This window comes from Mesoplodon densirostris, chromosome 8, assembly GCF_025265405.1.
Source record: "Mesoplodon densirostris isolate mMesDen1 chromosome 8, mMesDen1 primary haplotype, whole genome shotgun sequence".
Taxonomy (NCBI): Eukaryota; Metazoa; Chordata; class Mammalia; order Artiodactyla; family Ziphiidae; genus Mesoplodon; species Mesoplodon densirostris.
The window spans coordinates 46,025,990-46,041,845 of NC_082668.1; the positions used below are offsets into that span (position 1 = coordinate 46,025,990).

The following is a 15,856-nucleotide window of genomic DNA, read 5'->3' on the forward strand; positions in this document are numbered from 1 at the left end:
TTATTATTTGTTTTGTTGTTCAAACTGTCCTAGATTTGGACAGTAGGAGCCCCTTCGAACTAGCTCTTAAGTTCTTTAACTTGTGCCTGTCATTATTTGAGCACTTCTTTACCTTCTGGCAAACAAGATGTTCCCAGGCTTATCCTGTAATTTCTTAGACGCAGCTCTGGAGTCATACATTTTTCCAAGGAGCATTCAGTGTCAGGTGTGTTCATTACTACTGGATATCATGATCATATGTGTATATACACACCCATACTCCTATACACATGGCTGTTTCTTCCTTCCTTTCTTTCTTCTTTCTTCCTGTCTATCTGTCTTCAAAAACCATGAATTCTGGTCTCTCCAACACCACTGGGTTCACTCTAGTGTTTCTCCTTTCCATATCTATAACTCTCTTCTCTGATTGTGAGAAACCTGGTTCCCATTCTCATCAATATATTGATTTATTTGCCTAATCCTAGAGTAATTTCAGAGTTGCTAAGCCATACTGTTGTGAAAAACAAACCTAGTAACAAGAGCTCAGTACTTGCTTACAGTGCATTTTATCTTTAGTTTGAGGGGTCACAGTCTAAATACTGTGCTCAAGTTACTTGGGTTAATTCATTCCTACCCATCCCCCTTCAACATGGTTATATTATTCATTTGAAATACACTTGTTTTTATTTGTTTCCATTTCAGAGTTTTTCCTCATCCTGGTTGATTTTATTATCATTATTTTTTAGTATGTACAATATTAATATGGCTCAAAAGTCGAAACTACACAAAGGTGTCCTCAGGAGTGTCACCCCCCCCATCCCCTCCCACCCGACCCATGTAGGTAATCAGTCTTGTTAGTTTCTGGTATATCTTTCCTGTGTTTCTTTTTACAAAAGTAAGTGGTGATGCATATTTATAGATGATGCTTAAAGCCATGGGACTAAGGAGTGAGTTTAGACGGAGAAGAGGAGAGGACCAGCGACTGAGCCTGGGTCAGTCAGATATTAAGAGGTCTGGGAGGGGGAAGGGGCCAGCAGAGGAGAGAGAGAAAGGGCAACAAGGGAAGGAGGTGCCCAGGGAGCCCCAGGAAGTGCGACAGGGAGGAGGGAGTGGTCAGCAGCCCCAGACTCTGTTGATGGATCAGATAGAATGACTGGGAATGAGTTGACCATTTGGTTCAGCAACGTGGAGGCCACTGATGACCTCGTCAGGGGCAGCCTCTTGGAAATGAAAGCCTGACTGAAGTGGCTAAAGAGAGAAATGGGGGAGAGGAACCGGAGGCTGCAGGTATTGGCAACTTTTAAAAAGAATTTTATTGCAGTGGGAAGTGAGGAAAGGGGGTGATAGCTGAAGGGGAAAATGGAGTCAATAAAAGAGTTTTTTGTGTTTTTCTTTAAGTGGGAAAAATGCCAGCATGTTTGTAAGCTGATAGGAAGGGTCTAGTAGAGCGGGAAGAAGTACCGGTGGGATGTCCCTGAGTAGCAAAGGTGGATGGGATCCAGTGCACAGGTTGGGGGCTTGCCTTTAGAATGGAGCATGTAAACCTCCTCTGTGGCAGAAATTTCCTCCGGAAATGCACAGGCCAGAAGCAGAGCATGTGCCTGCAGATGCTGACAGGTCGGGGGATATGGGGATAAGAGCCCTCCCGGTTCTCTTCCGATTTTTTCCGTTCTCAGTGAAGTAGGAAGGATCACCAGCCAGAAGTGAGGCAGGGAGGAGTCACTGGGGTATTGAGGAAGGAGAAGCCGTGAGGTCATCGTTGAAGAGAGTGGAAGAGCCACTGGATAGGAGTGTGTGGTATGATTGCCGGCAGCCTCCCGGTCCTACCTCAGGTTCACAGTCAGGGGTTTGAAGTGAGAGCTCCGCGAGTTTCTCCAGCGTGATCGGTGGTGCAGATGCACACGTGGAATAGGTGGAGGGACAAAGCGCGAGGGGTACAAACAAGTTAAGGGTACCTATAAGGGAATGCGTTCTAATGATGGATCATGGAACTTCGCTGGAAAAGAAGGGGCTGAGGACGTCAGCGGTGAGCAGCAGAGGAAAGGTGCTTGCTCCCTGCTGGGGTCAGTGCTTGCTGGGGCCGGGGTGTTTGGGGGGCACGCTGGAAAGATAGGAGGTGGTGGTCAGCTAATGGGGTGCATTTCATGCAGCCTGTATTGAGGGCTGCAGTTTGGGACTGACAAGATCAGGGTGTGGCCGCAGGCATGATTAGCTGAGGTGAGTGGAGCATAAGAAGGGAGGAGTTCAAGGAACCAAGAGGACAGGGTATTGGAAGGAGTTCTATGTGTATCTTGTGTATATTTAATCCCGGAGACATGACAGGAAGTAGTATTGGAGAGAAAGCAGCAGAGAGCCAGGAGCTAAAATCCAAGAGAATCGGGGCGCAGGTGGACAGGTACTGGGCGATTTCACCTGAGGCCTGGGATTCAGAGCTGGTGCTCTCTTTCCCCTTCTCAGGCTTGCCGTATCCTTGGACAAAGAAGAGAAATAGAGAGGGACAGAGGGCTGTCATCTTCTGCTTAGTATTGTAGTTGGTTCTTTGCTGTGAGACTTGAGTAGGACCTGGGGTTGGGTTCTGATCCTTCTTCAGCGGGCATGGTGAGAGAAGCCTGAATCACGTACGCTCAGCTGATCTGTAAGATAGAAATGCTTTTTCCTCAATCACAGAAGTGGTAGATATATAAACCCTATTCTCATTAGGTTTATAACCAAATAGTTTACTACCTATTATTTTCTGTCTCATCCATTTTCACATGTCCCTTGGCCACAGTAACCTGCTGGAAGAGGGAATTCCATCATCCACAACTTAGGGGAAGAAACATCCACTTTAAAAAGTGTCTGTGGGCTTCCCTGGTGGCGCAGTGGTTGAGAGTCCGCCTGCCGATGCAGGGGACACGGGTTCGTGCCTCGGTCTGGGAAGATCCCACATGCCGCGGAGCGGCTGGGCCCGTGAGCCATGGCCGCTGAGCCAGCGCGTCCGGAGCCTGTGCTCCGCAACGGGAGAGGCCACAGCAGTGAGAGGCCCGCGTACCGCAAAAAAAAAATTTTTTTTTTTTAAAAAGTGTCTGTGCCCCAGTGCATGTTGACTAAACACAGACCTCTGGATCTGTCCCTGGGATCAGAACGTTGCCAAGTACCTCTGAGTGTTCTTTACTCCACCAGTCTTGGGCTCTCTTTACTCCTTTTCTCATGATTTTAAGAAGCTTATAAGAAGTTTTAACTTCTGTGTTTGTGAATTTGTTCTTGTTTTGTAGGTGAAAATCACCAGTTCAGGCCTGCTCAGTATTGTATATATCACAGAAAGATATAATTGCCAGTATCCAGAAACCATTCTATCTATTATCAAATGTGTGATTCATAAATTTTGGACACCAAAAGAGTCTAATGATATAACCATAACCATCAATCCATATGGGGAGACTGTGTGCTTCTCTGTGAAGCCTGCCAGGAAGATATTGATCTATACAGTAAGCGTGAATCGAAACAGTAAGTCTGTTTTTATTATACGTGATTTCTGGAATCAGTTTTTCTGGAGTGACATTTCAGTAAATTGGCTTTTTTTCACTAACACTACATTGACACAGAATCTTTGTTTGTTTGTGTGTCTGTGTCTTTTTTGCTCCAGTTGTGGATTTCAAACTCTTCCTTGTGTTTGTGGCGGGCATTTTCCTCTTCTTTTATGCAAAGACCTTGAGTCAGTAAGTATTCCTTTTTACTTTCTTAAATTTGTGAATCAAAAAGAGTAGGACATTTTTGACCCTGTGCTGAATATTTCCACACTAGTTTGTAGGTCTTGCTTTAGATTTTGCAAACAATTGGTCTGAAGACAGTGTTTGAAAGGTTTTAAAACCAGTAACATTTGTTTGTATAGTATGATATGTACTTGTTACAGAGTACTTTCACATGCATTACTTTGTATTACGTATCAATATACATTTTTTTTTTTTAATTTTTTTTTTTTTTTTTTTTTTGCCGTACGCGGGCCTCTCACTGTTGTGGCCTCTCCCGTTGCGGAGCACAGGCTCCGGATGCGCAGGCTCAGCGGCCATGGCTCACGGGCCCAGCCGCTCCGCGGCATATGGGATCCTCCCAGACCGGGGCACGAACCCGTATCCCCTGCATCGGCAGGCGGACTCTCAACCACTGCGCCACCAGGGAGGCCCCAATATACATTTTTTAATAGATTTATTTTATTTTAATTAATTATTTTTTGGCTGTGTTGGGTCTTTTGTTGCTGTGCGCGGGCCTTCTCTAGTTGGAGCAAGGGGGGCTACTCTTCGTTGTGGTGCGTGGGCTTCTTATTGCGGTGGCTTCTCTTGTTGTGGAGCACAGGCTCCAGGTGTGCAGACTTCAGTAGTTGAGACACACGGGCTTTGTTAGTTATGGCTCACGGGCTCTAGAGCGCAGGCTCAGTAGTTGTGGTGCACGGGCTTAGTTGCTCCGTGGCATGTGGGATCTTCCCAGACCAGGGCTCGAACCCGTGTGCCCTGCATTGGCAGGCGGGTTCTTAACCACTGTACCACCAGGGAAGCCCCTATACATTATTTTAATTGATTTGATTCTCTTAACAGCTATGTGAGCTCTGGATTATTGTTTTCAATTTATAAATGAGAAAACCGACATCCGTCATTACATGAGTAGTCTTGCCAGGGCTGAAATTTATACTCAGGTTTTCTGATGCTGGGTGCCTTCCTCTCTCTTACATTTGCACCACCTCCTAGACTTGTGGCTCTGATACAGAAGGTTGAATTTAACATATTATCCTGATACTTTTTTTCTTATAACTTCTCTCGTGAAAAAGGAATTTCTTTCCAATAATATTTTACTTCTTAACTTGCTATTCTGGGCATTACTTATTTTCAAGTTTTTCCTTATGGCTTAAGAGAGTGTGTTTCATGTCCTCCATGGTCTTAATAAATTGGATGTTGCTTACATAGCCTGAAGAGTAAAGCTTGGACTCAGAGGAGCTGGGCTGCAGGCCTGAATCCTCCAACTGGCAGGTACTGACTTGGGAAAGCCTTTAATTTCTTGGCGCCTTAGTGTCCTCCCATGTAAAATTTAGACATGGATAGTTGTTTCACAGGACTGTTGTGAGAGCATGTTAAGCTCTCAGACAAGTGCCTGCTATGTGATAGGTGCTCCAATAATTATTATTGGACCAGATTCTAAACATAGAAGATAACTCAGACATTCTGTTTCGAGTTAGTGGCAAGCTATTTACCATAAATTTCAAGTAGAGATTTCATTTTTTAAGAGTATAGGATGTAATTAAAGCTGCCATCTGAGTTTTCCTACTTAATAATCTTGATGACTACTGTCAAGTTAAACATGTTTCTAATACTGAAAGAGTGACTTGGCATTTAAATGGCTTTTATCTGCTTGTCTTGACAGGAGCCCTGTTTTCTTTTACTCTTCGGGGACTATGCTAGGTATTCTAATGACATTAGTCTTTGTCCTGTTGCTGGTGAAAAAGTTCATTCCTAAGGTAGGTACACCACGTACAAATGAATAAAAAAATGGAAATCACGATCTCATAAACATGAAAAATTGATTAAAATTAATTCATGTTTATTATGAAAGTTCCTAATTCAAACCGTATTTCTACATTGTATAAACTGGATTAAATTGTATCTTTTCCAAGAGATTCTGTTTTTATTTATTACTATGTGTAGGCTTAAGTATTAAGTTTTGGCGATACTTTTTTTGAGACCCTTTTATTTTCTAGATAATACGTTTTTCTTATGAGTGATGGGGGCTTATTCTATGCTGAGTGCAGATTTCTCTTGGCTCAGCTGAGGAATGTCATGATGCTGAACCATTGGGGCCTTGAATAACAGCATTGCTACATCTGGGGATTTCTTCATCATTATTAGTTCCCCCAAAACACCTTCAATAAAAGAATGCCCCACATTTAGTTGAGGATACATATATATTAGTTCATGATGCTCATGTTGTAGTTACTCTGATGAAAGCTTGCAACACCAGCATTATTTTGAGATAAATTTATTCTTTAGAACAGTGCTTCTCCAACTGTAATGTACATGCAAGTCACCCGGGGGTCCTGTTGAAATGCAGACTGATTCAGGAGTCTCAGCGGGCCTGAGAGTCTGCATCCCAGCAAGCTCCCAGGTGACATCGAAGCTGCTGGTGCGTGGATCAGACCTTTAACAAGACACAAGAAGAGTATCTTGAGTTGACTTCAGTGCAGTTTGATATAGAAGTTTTGAATACAAAGGGTTTATTTGTTTATTTCTATTTTTATGAGAGTGGATGAACCAAAAACTGTGTCATTTATTTTCTTCCACACACAGTATAGCACCTTTTGGGCTCTAATGGTTGGTTGTTGGTTTGCTTCAGTTTATGTCGTGTGGCAACTGACAGAAGAGCTGAAGTGGCTGTGGTGTGAAAACAGAATATATATATTAGGTAGGTAAAGCTTTAAATAATATGGTCTATTATTGGTAAAGCTGAGAAGTACAGCCAGGGGCCTTCTTTTGACATACGTTTCTCTCCAGCATCCAAATTTTCATTTTGAACTAAGGAGAAGAACTGTTAAAAATAATATTTTATTTTATTCCCATGCTTGGTGATTTCAGTTCACTAGTTCTCATTTTAGACTTTTCTGTATGACATCCTTCTTAGTTTTCTATACTAATGATCAAAAGAGCAAAAAAGCATTTGCCCTTTTTGACTGCACGTGCTTTTGAGTTGTGGTTAAGCTCTAACCACATCTAAATTGTAATGAAAACACTTCTCTAAAATGTGGCTCTTTATTTCTTTTTCTTAATTTATTCAGTATGAAAGGTGAGAAATCCTAAATATAAATGACTAATGAAAACTTGACTTTTCAGAAACAGAGACACTTGTTCTTCTTGTTTGATGTTATTTTAAAAAACAGAAGAGAAAAACCCAACTTTTTAAAGTGTTTTATTTGTGAAATTATAGAGAAATGGGAGAATCACTTTTCTCCTAAACTCTTAGTGCCAAATTTCTCCCGTAAGTCCACCCACCCAGAACAAAAGCAATCAATTCTTTGTTTCACTTGAAGGTTTTATGTTTTTAGCCCATTTTTCTTTTTGCGCTGAAGTATTTTCAAAGTTAATTATTGCTATTATGGTGTATTTCCTTAAATACTTCACTAAGCATCTCTATAAGGCAAGAACATTTTCCTCTATAGTTAAATAACTATTAAATCTAAAAAAATGAATAGTTACATAAAATCATCTATTATCCAGGCCATGTTCAAATTTCCTAAACATCCTTGATGCTTGTTTTGTATAAGGTAGGATATAGTCCAGAATCACATTTTGCATCTGTTGTGTCCTGTAAGTCTCCTTTAATCCATAACAGGTTTTGGGGTTTGTTTTTTTTTTTCCATCACAATGATATGCTGAAGAGACCAAGTTGTCCTATAGAATGTCCCACTTTCTGGATTTCTCTGATTATTCCTTTGTAGTATAATTTAATTTGTTTCTCTCTCCCCTGTATTTTTTATAAGGTGGAAATTAGATCTTGAGGCTTGCTTACATACAAATGAAACACTTGGCGAAATACGTAAGAGGCAATGTGCACGTGACATTGGATCACAACAGGAGACACCACAGAATATCTCACTGTCCCTCTTTTGGAAACTGAGCACTGGATTACGAGGGTGACAGCCCAATCCCTGCACTGTAAAATTATATTTTCATTTAGTGACTAGAAAATAAAAATTAGGAATAGCTTTTGTAGCAGACGGTGACCTACACTGAGGCTTATTCCTGACCAAAGCAACTGTGATAACATTTGCCCTCTAGGACTCTGGACCAGAAAATAGGGATAGTTACATATTAATATTATAATAATTTATTATTATACATCCTTAATTATTACAAAAGTCAGCCTAATATCTCACATGGAAGGAATAACTAGCCCTAAATGCATTTTTCAACTTCATTGGAAAAAGAAAACAAAAATGAATGTTTTTGGATATGTTCTTAGCTCTAAACCATGGATGGCTCTGCCGGTTTTTTTCCCATAACTTTTCAGTTCAGTGTTGTATTGTTTTACATTCTTCTGCTTTTACAGGCTACGTCTTGATAGTTGGGTGTCTCAGCTTTACTGTCTGTTACAAGCACGGGCCCCTCGTGGAGGACAGGAGCGTGACCCTCTTGGCGTGGACGCTGCAGCTCCTTTCCCTGCTCCTGGTCTACGCCGGCGTGGCCATTCCTCAGTTCGCCTACGCGGTGATGCTTCTCATCCTGTCATCCAGGATGCTGCGCTACCCATTGAGAGCGCTCGCTTATGTGAGGTGGTGCGTATCTTTTTTTTTTTTTTTTTCCCATCGTAAATTTGACATTTTGAGCTCTGGTTTTATTTATTTTGGGGGGGAGTTTTTTGGACACATCATAGTTAATCTCACAATTAACTCCACTTCATCTGGGTATTTCCCTCTGAGAGGGGGACAGTTAGAGAATGTAATAAGCATCTGATCCCATCCCCATTGCTAGTCGTCGCTCATCTTTCAGAGCTGCACCACCAATTACTAGGTAATGACAGCTCACCCAGAATTCACTCAAATCAGTGGCAAAATTACTTGGGCTCGGGGTCGCCTATAATTTCTATTCATTCTACGTTTCCTTTTTTAGGGCCCAGGACTGCTTTAGAGGTAATTGTGCATATGAGATAAGAGTTAGGGAACAGAAATGAATCACAAATGATTGAAAGTTATGATTTATATAATTCGGACTTTCTTTTTTTTTTTTTGCGATACGCGGGCCTCTCACTGTTGTGGCCTCTCCCGTTTCGGAGCACAGGCTCCGGACGCGCAGGCTCAGTGGCCATGGCTCACAGGCCTAGCCGCTCCACGGCATGTGGGATCTTCCCGGACCGGGGCACGAACCCGTGTCCCCTGAGTCGGCAGGTGGACTCTCAACCACTGCGCCACCAGGGAAGCCCTGGACTTTCTTTTTTTCTTAGGTTTTAAGACAAGGCTTAAGCCTTTGGAAAGTACAGAAAGAAAGATGAGACAACTTCTGTTGTCACGGCTTTATGATGTCCTCAGTCATGGAGTCTGAGCACCTGTTTTTGTGTCAGGTGCACAGGTGAAGGAGATGGTCCCTACCCTTGAGGTGCACTTGTTGACACGTAGGCATATGTTTCTATAGCTCTGAAGTGTTAAAGTAGGCCTGCACAGGAACTGTGGTGTGTAGAAAAAGTTTAGGAAAGTTCCTGGAGGAGGTCACTGGGCTGAATTTTAATGAATCAAAACAGCCAGATGAATAAATGTAGGAAGGGCCTTCCTGACGGGGAGACAGCCCAGTTTGGTACCATCACAGGCCCTGCTGGAGAATCTGATCTGATCCTGTAACGCGGCGGAGGCAGCTGACCGTTACGCATCTTCGTCAGTGCTCTCTGACTACTGCCTGACAGGGTTAGAAATCAAATGCCTGGGGCCCAGAAGGTACTGAAGGAATGAGTCCGAGCAGAGGGAAGGCCGTGGTGAGGACTGTGTGAAATTCTACAACATTGCCTCCTTGAAAGGGGGTCAGTTGCCATTCAGCCTGAGCTGACTGTTGCCATGTGGGAATATGGGCCTTGCCTTGCCAGCTCTTCTGGTTTTCTAGAAAACCTGGGAATGTGGATTAGAATGTAAATTCTGACAATATTTAAATGTTGGCAACTAATCTGAAAATAAAAATACATTCAACAAGCAAAAATCAAAGCAGAGACCATGAACATGCCTCGGGCAGTAGGAGAGGCCCATCTGTCTTCTGGCACAGACGGTGGAGGTTAAGGGGAGGTTCCAGGGCAGGAGACCAGTGGTCAGACATCACAGCAATCCACGCAAGAGGTGATGAGGGCCTGGAGTAGGGCAGTGAGATCAAGGCAGGAAGAGGGAGTTAATAAGTATTTACAAGGTAAACTTGGCTGTGAGGAAGGAGACTCTGTGGTAACCGGTAGTTTCTGGATCTGATGACTGCATGTGTGGTGACGTCACAGGGTTAAAATGCACCAGTGACAGGGCAGGGCCCCTCTGCAGAGGGTGCTGGGGAGACTGAAAGGCAGCAGGGTCGGGGGACTGATGCTGACTGCTTCCCCCTGCCCTGTCTCAGAGGTAGACAGTGACTGGGGGTCTCAGAGGTCCCTCTGCCAGGAGGACAGTGGCCACTACACATCCTTCAGACCTCTGATCCTTTGCCAGGCTTGTGGCCCGAGGATCCCAAGAGAGAATTCCTTCCACTTTCCCTTTAAACATCCACTGCCCTGCCAAGAGCAAAGTGTGTTCTGTCACCTGCACGGTGATCCTTTAATGCATTTGCTGTACGTTCTGTTAACACAAACATAATGATCAAAATGTATTGTAACTTCCTCAACTTTTCATCTTGCTAGTGAGAAATTATGTGAAACATTAGGGGATAAAACAGGAACTTATAGGTTAAATAATAAACCAGAGGAAATACTTCGATTTGTATAGTACTTTCTAGTTTGCAAAGAGCTGTTTGAATATATTTTAATAATATATGGTAGCTGTTCTTTTGATTATCTTTGTTGAACACTTAGTATAGACCACTCACTGTGCTAAGCACTTGACACAAAATAATGTATTTCATCTGTACAGTGACCTCCTTGTTGCTTTCATTTTTTTCCATGTGAGCAAAGTGAGGCTCAGAACTGTGAAGGAATTGCCCCGGTTCACACGGTGGGTAAACCTCAAAGTCAGGACTGTGTCCCAGGCTTCTCCTCAGAGCCCAGGAGTTTTCCTCTAGGGAGACAGTCTAGGTATTCAGAAAAGGAGAAGGAAATCATGTCAGTGCTTCCCTAATTCAGCTCATCAACCACCAGACAATCAATACAAGTGTAAAGATTTTTCAGGTCCCAAACCTCAAGAAAATGTATGTTTCAAACACCTCCTGGTGATTCTGATGCTCATTTATATTTGGGAATCTCTGGTTAAATTAAATTTTAAACCACCTAAAAACATTTTTTTTTAACTCATTGGTAAGTATAACATATATGTTAAAACCTTTCCATCATTACCATTTTTATGAGATTCTTCCCTTTAGGACTTTTTTGGTTGGAAAAAAATTCCAATCATGAGCCCTTCAGCATGTAGCAGAGGAAGAATTATTATAAATGACTGTGTATACACGACCCTGGTACAGTGTTTACTTCCTCTAAGGTTAGTCAGAATCCCCACCACTAGGTGGAGGCGATATTCCACAAATCTTCCTGGCTTCTCTGTTCAGACTAAGTGGCAAGTGATTTTGCTAGGTCTCCATAAAAGGACATCTCAGAGGCCTGCTGCTAAGAAAATCAGCAGGGCAAGCATAAAGAAGCCAGACTTTTAATTGTCTGATTTGAAATCACTGAGGAAGAAAAATGCAATCAACATCTCTATCAGAAATTGATCCTCAAACGCCATAGGACGTTTTTTCAGATGTTTTTAGGACATTTTTTCATTATTTCAGATGGTCCAGGAAGAGGGGAAATGTACTGATAGGCCCAAACTACACGTTCTGTAAACCTCCGTCATGATAACAATAATATAGTATGATATAGAGGACGTTAAGAATTATTACCATTACTGTCGAAGAAATGTGTTTTTATAAATCTTAAGGCTTGAATTGAGCAACCAAATATGGCCAGGAATCTAGCAATCACATGCTGCCTGTTTTAGGAGAATGAAGAAACGGTTTACATCAGAAAAGCCGGTGGTTAAGTTCCTCACTGAAGACGAGTACAGGGAACAAGCCGATGCGGCGACGACCCGCGCCCTGGAGGACCTGCGGCAGGCCTGCCGCAGCCCCGGCTTCCCGTCCTGGCTGGCCGTCTCCAGGCTCCGGGCGCCTAAAACGTAAGCCCCGCTCCACCGTCCACAACACAGCCCGGGTTGGAGTTACCGTGAAAATAACATGATGGTTTGGATCAGATACTTGAGGCTAGAAACAGTCAACTTCCCTGGAGAGCAAATGACACGGAAGCTGTCAGAGTCGCTTTTGCTTCCGTGCTCTTCCTCGCCCCGTGGAACTGCCAGTGTCAGAATAAATGTTGATCAGCTGTGTTTCATAGGGAAGGCCATAAAGGTAACTCACAGGAGAAGGGAGACGGAATGCGATGTGTCACCTGCTTCTCTTCCTACGGGGGACGAAGTCATTTGTAAAGGTCACCAAGAAAGACATCTCTGCCCCATCATCTTTTCCCTACTGCTTTCCCTTCTTCCTAGCTTTACCCAAACGACAGTGCCCTCAAATTAAAGACTGAAGGGGGAAAGTCTTCACACTAAAATAATGAATAAATAATACATTTAATAAGAAAGAGAGAAAGAAGGAATTAGGAAGCAGGAGTGGGTATATTTGGCAGAATTCAGTGCTCCTAAGTCTGCCTACTTCTCGATCCTTTCCCTGAACGTCTAGAGAAGGATCCCATAAGCCATTCCTGTTTTTACACCCACTGTGCAAATGCCATCCTCTATTGATGCAAAGTCAAATTTAATTAAAGGGGATAAGTAGCCAGGGAACATGCTGTCTTCCAAATAAACCTCTCTGTGATAACATTAACTTGATTTAAAACAAATACTTACTAGGTTTGCAGACTTTGTTCTTGGAGGAAGCCACTTGTCGCCTGAAGAAATCAGGCTGCATGAAGAACAATATGGCCTTGCGGGTGCCTTCTTGGAAGAGCAGCTGTTTAACCTGAGGACTCCTGACAGTCTGCCTGCACAGTGACTTCATTCTGGACAAGGAAGTGGGGAAAGGCAGGGATCCTATTAAAGGTGGGCAGAACTGTACTGGGGAACAGTGGCAAAAGCATTCACTATGGAGAAAAATCAAGTCCCACTGGAAAGGAAAACTAAACTGTATGGAAGGTAACTGGTCCTTCCTGGACAGTTCTGTGTATTGTACACTGTAGGTGGCCACCAAGGTTCTGTGACAGTCATTACCACTGTCCTTGAATGAAGACTTTCATTAGGAACAAAGGGATCATGTTGATCTTCAAGGGGCCAGTGAATTTGAATAGGTGCCTTGTCAACTGCAGGGCATTAAATCCTCTCTTAATCCCCAGAACCTGTGTCAAAAGACTCTGCATTGCTCTTCCTGCGTGTTATCAGTGTAAGTGCTGGAAGAGACCTGAGATACCATGGACCAGTATCTTCCAAAGTGTAGTCCACAGGATGCTAATAAGTGTTAGTAGGTAAAGGAGTCCTGAGGTCAACTAAGATGGATGCATGATTAAACAAACGTACTGCAGGACTTCTCAGAGCCTTTAATAATGCTAATGCACACTGTGAACCTCCTAAAGAGGAGGAATTGTGTGCAGCATTCTCCAACTTAATTTGACAACAGAACCCTTTTTCATGAGATTAATATTTCTTGGAACACGTTTGGAAAATGCTGATGGTGGAGGAATGGAGATTTCGAAAGGTTAAATAACTTGTCCAAGACCACAGGGATTTTTAGAGGCAGCCCTGGGACTAGAACTCCAGCCCTACTGTTTACAATGACTCAGGTAGAAGAAGAGACCTTTAGAAATGAGGCACCATCTCGCCACAGCCTTGGGTCTCACAGTATTGGTGTAAGGGGCCATCTCTCCACAGCCTTGGGTCTCACAATATTCATGACTTATTTTTTATTTTTTAATAATAGCCAACTAACTGTTTCATAACTGTGATAAAGAGAAACATTTCCTATGGCTGTATTTTAAAGTTTTGATAAGACTTTTATAGACATATATAAAGATTGGAATTACTTTTTACATTTTTTTGTATGTTGAAATTGACGGCATTTAACCTCAAGTCGACTGGGCTATTTTATTTTATTTTATTTTTACTCCCTAAATTCAGGTCTCAGTAGTGTTCACACCTGAATTTCTACAACAATTCTGGTTTGTTTTTTTTTTTTGGCTGCATTGGGTCTTTCATTGCTACACGCGGGCTTTCTCCAGTTGCGGCGAGCGGGGGCTACTCTTCGTTGCAGTGCACGGGCTTCTCATTCCAGTGGCTTCTCTTGTTGCAGAGCACAGGCTCTAGGCTCGTGGGCTTCAGTAGTTGTGGCACACGGGCTCAGTAGTTGTGGCTCGCGGGCTGTAGAGCACAGGCTCAGTAGTTGTGGCACACGGGCTTAGTTGCTCTGTGGCATGTGGGATCTTCCCGGATCAGGGCTCGAACTCGTGTCCCCTACATTGGCAGGCGGATTCTTAACCACTGCACCACCAGGGAAGCCCCTCGACTGGCCTATTTTAAAAAATTGTTTAGTTATATGTGTTTATAACAATTTCCTACAAAACAGATTTGTGATCTTTCTTATAGAGAACAAATCATTTTTCTTCTTGTGCTTCATGATTTTAGACTCCAGAGTGAAATGAGGGACTAACCATGAGCTTTGACCCTGAGGAAAAGAGGCGAAAACATAGGTCTGGGAAAAGATCTGAACATGGCAAAACAATCCAAGGGTTAAGATGTTGCTATCTTCTCTTTAAGAATCAAACTCAGGCTCTTTTGCTGTGGTGGGGCCATAAAGAGTAGCAGCATAAAGAATGAGGAATCTCCTTTTTCTAGAAGGGTTATGGAGGAGGGACACACAGATCATTTGGGCACTGCTTTCCGGAACCAAATTTAGTATAGCGTTTTTCTAACTTGTTGAATAAGAGTGTGGCTGCCTGTTTGGAATTCTTTAGATTGATTTCCAAATGATATTTCCTCTTTGAAGCAGTGTATCAGTGTTTTACGGGTCTCTATTTTTGCCAGACACCTTTTAATATCAGGAGCTTTGCTATTTTTGTGAAATACACTAAATTTAATCTGTGCTTTCACATGGACTTTGATATAAAAAATCAAAGTATCTTCCATTCAGATTTATGAAGATGATGACTTTTATAAGTGTAAACAGTTGTAATAGCGTTTTTGTTAGTTTAATCTGATTTTTATTGTTTTGTAATTCTATTTATTGGTGCTATATTATAAACGTATCAGATGTGTTTGTGGTTGTGCTCACCAAGAGGCGGTGTGTGTACGTGTGTGTGCATAATGTGTGCAGTCTGCTGGAGTTCCCAGGGGACATCCCAGCCAAGACAGCCACTGGGCCTCACCTGCGCCAGGGTGAACAGGTGCCGACAGTAGAAGAAAGCAGCTCCTGGTGGGCCAACAAGCTAGGTGTAGCTATTTTTATTGTGATTTTTATTGCAATAAAAATAGCTAAAGGAAGAGAAAAGGAGCAACAAGAGGCTTTGGGGATATTGTTTTTCATTTTTACTTTTAGAGGAAACCATGGATTTGTCAGTTTCTGTTATGTGAGTACTGTGAGAAGCTAATTAAAAGCATTGCTTGCGATATGTTGGGTGTATTTCTGTTGTGTTTATTTGAATTGGGCTTTGCTATAGTGCTGATCATAGGTCTAGTCCCCATCAAGCAGTATGTATGACAGCTCCTCTAAGAGATCTTTTTTCTCTCCTTCCCTTCTTCCCTTCCCCTGTCTATCCGTCTGTCTCTCTCTCCCAACCACCCCACTCCCTCTCTCCTCTTTTTCTTCATTTATTTAAAGGCCTTTAAACAATTTAAATGACTATTCAGTAAAATGGTTATACCCTTCACAGGTTGTTGACAGTTGGTTCTGTGCCTCATGCCACCCTAGGTGTGCAGCTGTGGAGCACAACAGAACCTTTGTTGTGTTAGTGTGCCCACGAGGTGCCTCACAGAAGCTCACTGTTGTTAGCAAGTTGGACTGTTTGACCCCAAAGCATATGAGTGAGATGTAGTGTAGGTCGCCATGCTTAAACAGTCATATTCAATGTTATTTTTTAAAGGTTTTTGAAAAATATTTATTATTTTTAGCCACGTCGGGTCTTACTTGTGGCACGCGGGATCTTTCATTGCAGCGCGCCGGCTTCTTTCTAGTTGTGG

General features: G+C 42.7%; 1 protein-coding gene across 4 annotated transcripts in view; it reads left to right on the forward strand.

Moving 5' to 3' along the window:
• Positions 1 to 15,856, forward strand: part of NEMP2 (nuclear envelope integral membrane protein 2) — a 36,563-nt gene that overhangs the window by 14,314 nt on the left and 6,393 nt on the right. Inside the window, exons 3-10 of one of the 4 annotated variants that reach the window (XM_060107233.1) lie at positions 3,234 to 3,465; positions 3,605 to 3,677; positions 4,917 to 4,979; positions 5,371 to 5,464; positions 6,291 to 6,405; positions 8,047 to 8,272; positions 11,639 to 11,815; positions 12,545 to 15,312. In XM_060107233.1, coding sequence (XP_059963216.1) covers positions 3,234 to 3,465; positions 3,605 to 3,677; positions 4,917 to 4,979; positions 5,371 to 5,464; positions 6,291 to 6,405; positions 8,047 to 8,272; positions 11,639 to 11,815; positions 12,545 to 12,686 — 1,122 coding nt within the window. In that variant the 3' untranslated portion in view covers positions 12,687 to 15,312. Of the gene's footprint in view, positions 1 to 3,233; positions 3,466 to 3,604; positions 3,678 to 4,916; positions 4,980 to 5,370; positions 5,465 to 6,290; positions 6,406 to 8,046; positions 8,273 to 11,638; positions 11,816 to 12,544; positions 15,313 to 15,856 lie in introns of those variants that run through there. The other 3 variants (XM_060107234.1, XM_060107235.1, XM_060107236.1) reach the window with 3 other exon arrangements.